The following is a 2349-nucleotide window of genomic DNA, read 5'->3' on the forward strand; positions in this document are numbered from 1 at the left end:
TTAATATTATTATTACAAATGATCAGGCAAAAGATCACAATCAGAATTATTTACTACACAGTATAAGCGCTAAAACTACCAGTAGTGTGGTATAAAATAGGATAGTGCACTGCATTGAAGCAGTTATTGAAACAATTACATTGAAGCTGTCAAAAAGGAAATAATTATTAAGCAGAGATTTGATGCAACCCACCCAGACCAACACTTGTGGGGAGATGACCCCGAGCTCAGTTGGTTACAGTGTGGTGTTAATAACACCAAGGTTGTGGGTTCAATCCCCACACTGGCCATTCATGTAAGAGTTGGACTCGATGACCCCAGTGAGTCCCTTCCAACTCAGAATAATCACTGTCTCTGGTTCCTGCTCCCCAGTGTCCCCAGACTGAGTTTCTGGGACCCCACCTGCCCCTCAGGCCAAATTCATGGCTCAAAGCGGCCTCTGTGCTGCTGGGGTTGATCCTTTATCTTCACAGCCTGCTGATAATGGAGGTGGAAACGCCGGGTTTTCCCCACCCAGAGCAGTCAGTGCCCGCAGGGAGCCTGTTCCTGTTGCACAAGGGCTGCCAAGGCTGCGGGTCGGGGTGGGTGAAGGGCGATGATGAAGAGCTGCCCCCAGCCAGGGCGGGGGCTGTTGATTAACCTGAACCGTCTGACCCCGTTGGCATCACTCTGGTCCCACTGAGCCACTTCTCCCCGGCCTGCCCGTCTCTTTCCATGCCCTGTCACCCAGCGTGGCACCGTTTTCCTGTGACTCAGCCCTGGTTCCTCATTAACGGGGTTGCACATTTATTTCTCATGCCGGTGCCTCCAAGGCTGTGGCAGGGACGGTGCCCGGCCGATCCCCTGCTGGGAGCAGCATTCCCGGACAGTGCCAGGCCAAGAGCAGGGTTTTGGGACGGTGCCCAGCCGATCCCCTGCCGGGAGCAGCGTTCCCAACGTTCCCCACCGTGCCCAGGGCTCGGACGGGTCGGCGCGTGCCGGCTCCGTGGTGTTTCCACCGCTCACCGTGTCTGGTCTTTGAGCTGGAATCAAACCACAATCCAAACAGCCCCGGGGTTTGGCAGGATCTGAGCACGTCTGTCTGTCTGTCTGTCTGTGTGATTAAACCAGGCTCGGTGAGCGTGCAGAGCTCGGCGGGCTCTTCCCAGCAGTCAGCTTCCCCTGCCTGGTCCAGGGCTGGGAAACGAGTGGGATTTGGGGGGTTTGACCAGATGTCCCGACTCAATCTGAAATTCAAAGCCACAGCCAAGGCTTGACTCGCTCAGAGACGGATCTGACTGAGCATCTCCAGCTGCTGCTGCCAGCCTGGCAGAGCTGGGGCAGTTCAGCCTGGAATCACAGAATATGCTGAGTTGGAAGAGACCCACAAGGATCATCCAGTCCAACTCTCAGCCCTGCACAGGACCATCCCCAAGAGTCACACCCTGTGCCCCAGAGGATCATCCAAACACTCCTTGAGCTCTGTCAGCCTTGGGGCTGTGCCCAGTGGTCCTGGAGAGCCTTATTGGTGCCCAACTACCCTCTGGGGGAAGAACTTTTTTCTAAAATCCAACCTCCCCTGACACAACTTCAGGCCATTCCCTGGGGTCCTGTCCCTGGTCCCCCCAGAGCAGAGCTCAGTGCCTGCCTCTCCGCTTCCCCTCCCAAGGAAGTTGGAACTGCAATGAGGTCTCCCCTCAGTCTCCTCCAGGCTGAACAGACCAGGTGCCCTCAGCTGCTCCTCATGCAGCTTCCCCTCAAGGCCATTCCCCATCTTCATTGCCCACCTCTGTTCTTGTTCGGGTGGGATAAGAGCAGTGTTGGGGACCCAGCAAAGGTTGGGCTTTGGCGGGAGCTGCTGCCTGTCCCACCCCGAGCACAGTGCAATGGGATTGTCCCGGTGGCTGCTCTGCCACTGAGGGTCCTGATGCTCTTTGGGTTGTCCCCAGGCCACGGGAAGTGCAGCTGTGGGGACTGTGTGTGCGACCCGGACTGGACGGGCGACTACTGCAACTGCACGACGCGCACGGACACGTGCATGTCCGGCAACGGGCTGGTCTGCTCCGGCCACGGCTCCTGCGTGTGCGGCCGCTGCGAGTGCACCCAGCCCGGCTCCTACGGGGACACCTGCGAGAGGTGCCCCACCTGCCCCGACGCCTGCACCATCAAAAAGTGAGCCAGGGCGCGGGGCTGGGGCAGCTCGTGCCACGGCGGGGGCTGGCAGAGAGAGGGGGTGGGTTATATCCCACTGGGAGCTGGAACAGAGCTGGAATGGATCACATCTCACCAGGGGGCTGGCAGAGAGATGGGGTGGGTTATATCCCACTGGGGAGCTGGAGGAGAGCTGGAATGGATCATATCTCACCAGGG

At 58.2% G+C, this 2349-nt stretch overlaps 1 protein-coding gene across 1 annotated transcript in view; it reads left to right on the top strand.

Moving 5' to 3' along the window:
- ITGB3 (integrin subunit beta 3) overlaps nucleotides 1-2349 on the top strand; it is a 26213-nt gene that overhangs the window by 18402 nt on the left and 5462 nt on the right. The window contains 1 exon segment of the mRNA XM_029964487.1: nucleotides 1929-2151. Within this exon segment, the coding sequence (XP_029820347.1) occupies nucleotides 1929-2151 (223 nt within the window).

This window comes from Manacus vitellinus, unplaced genomic scaffold (genome assembly GCF_001715985.3).
Source record: "Manacus vitellinus isolate BGI_N305 unplaced genomic scaffold, ASM171598v3 scaffold_72_pilon, whole genome shotgun sequence".
Classification (NCBI taxonomy): domain Eukaryota; kingdom Metazoa; phylum Chordata; class Aves; order Passeriformes; family Pipridae; genus Manacus; species Manacus vitellinus.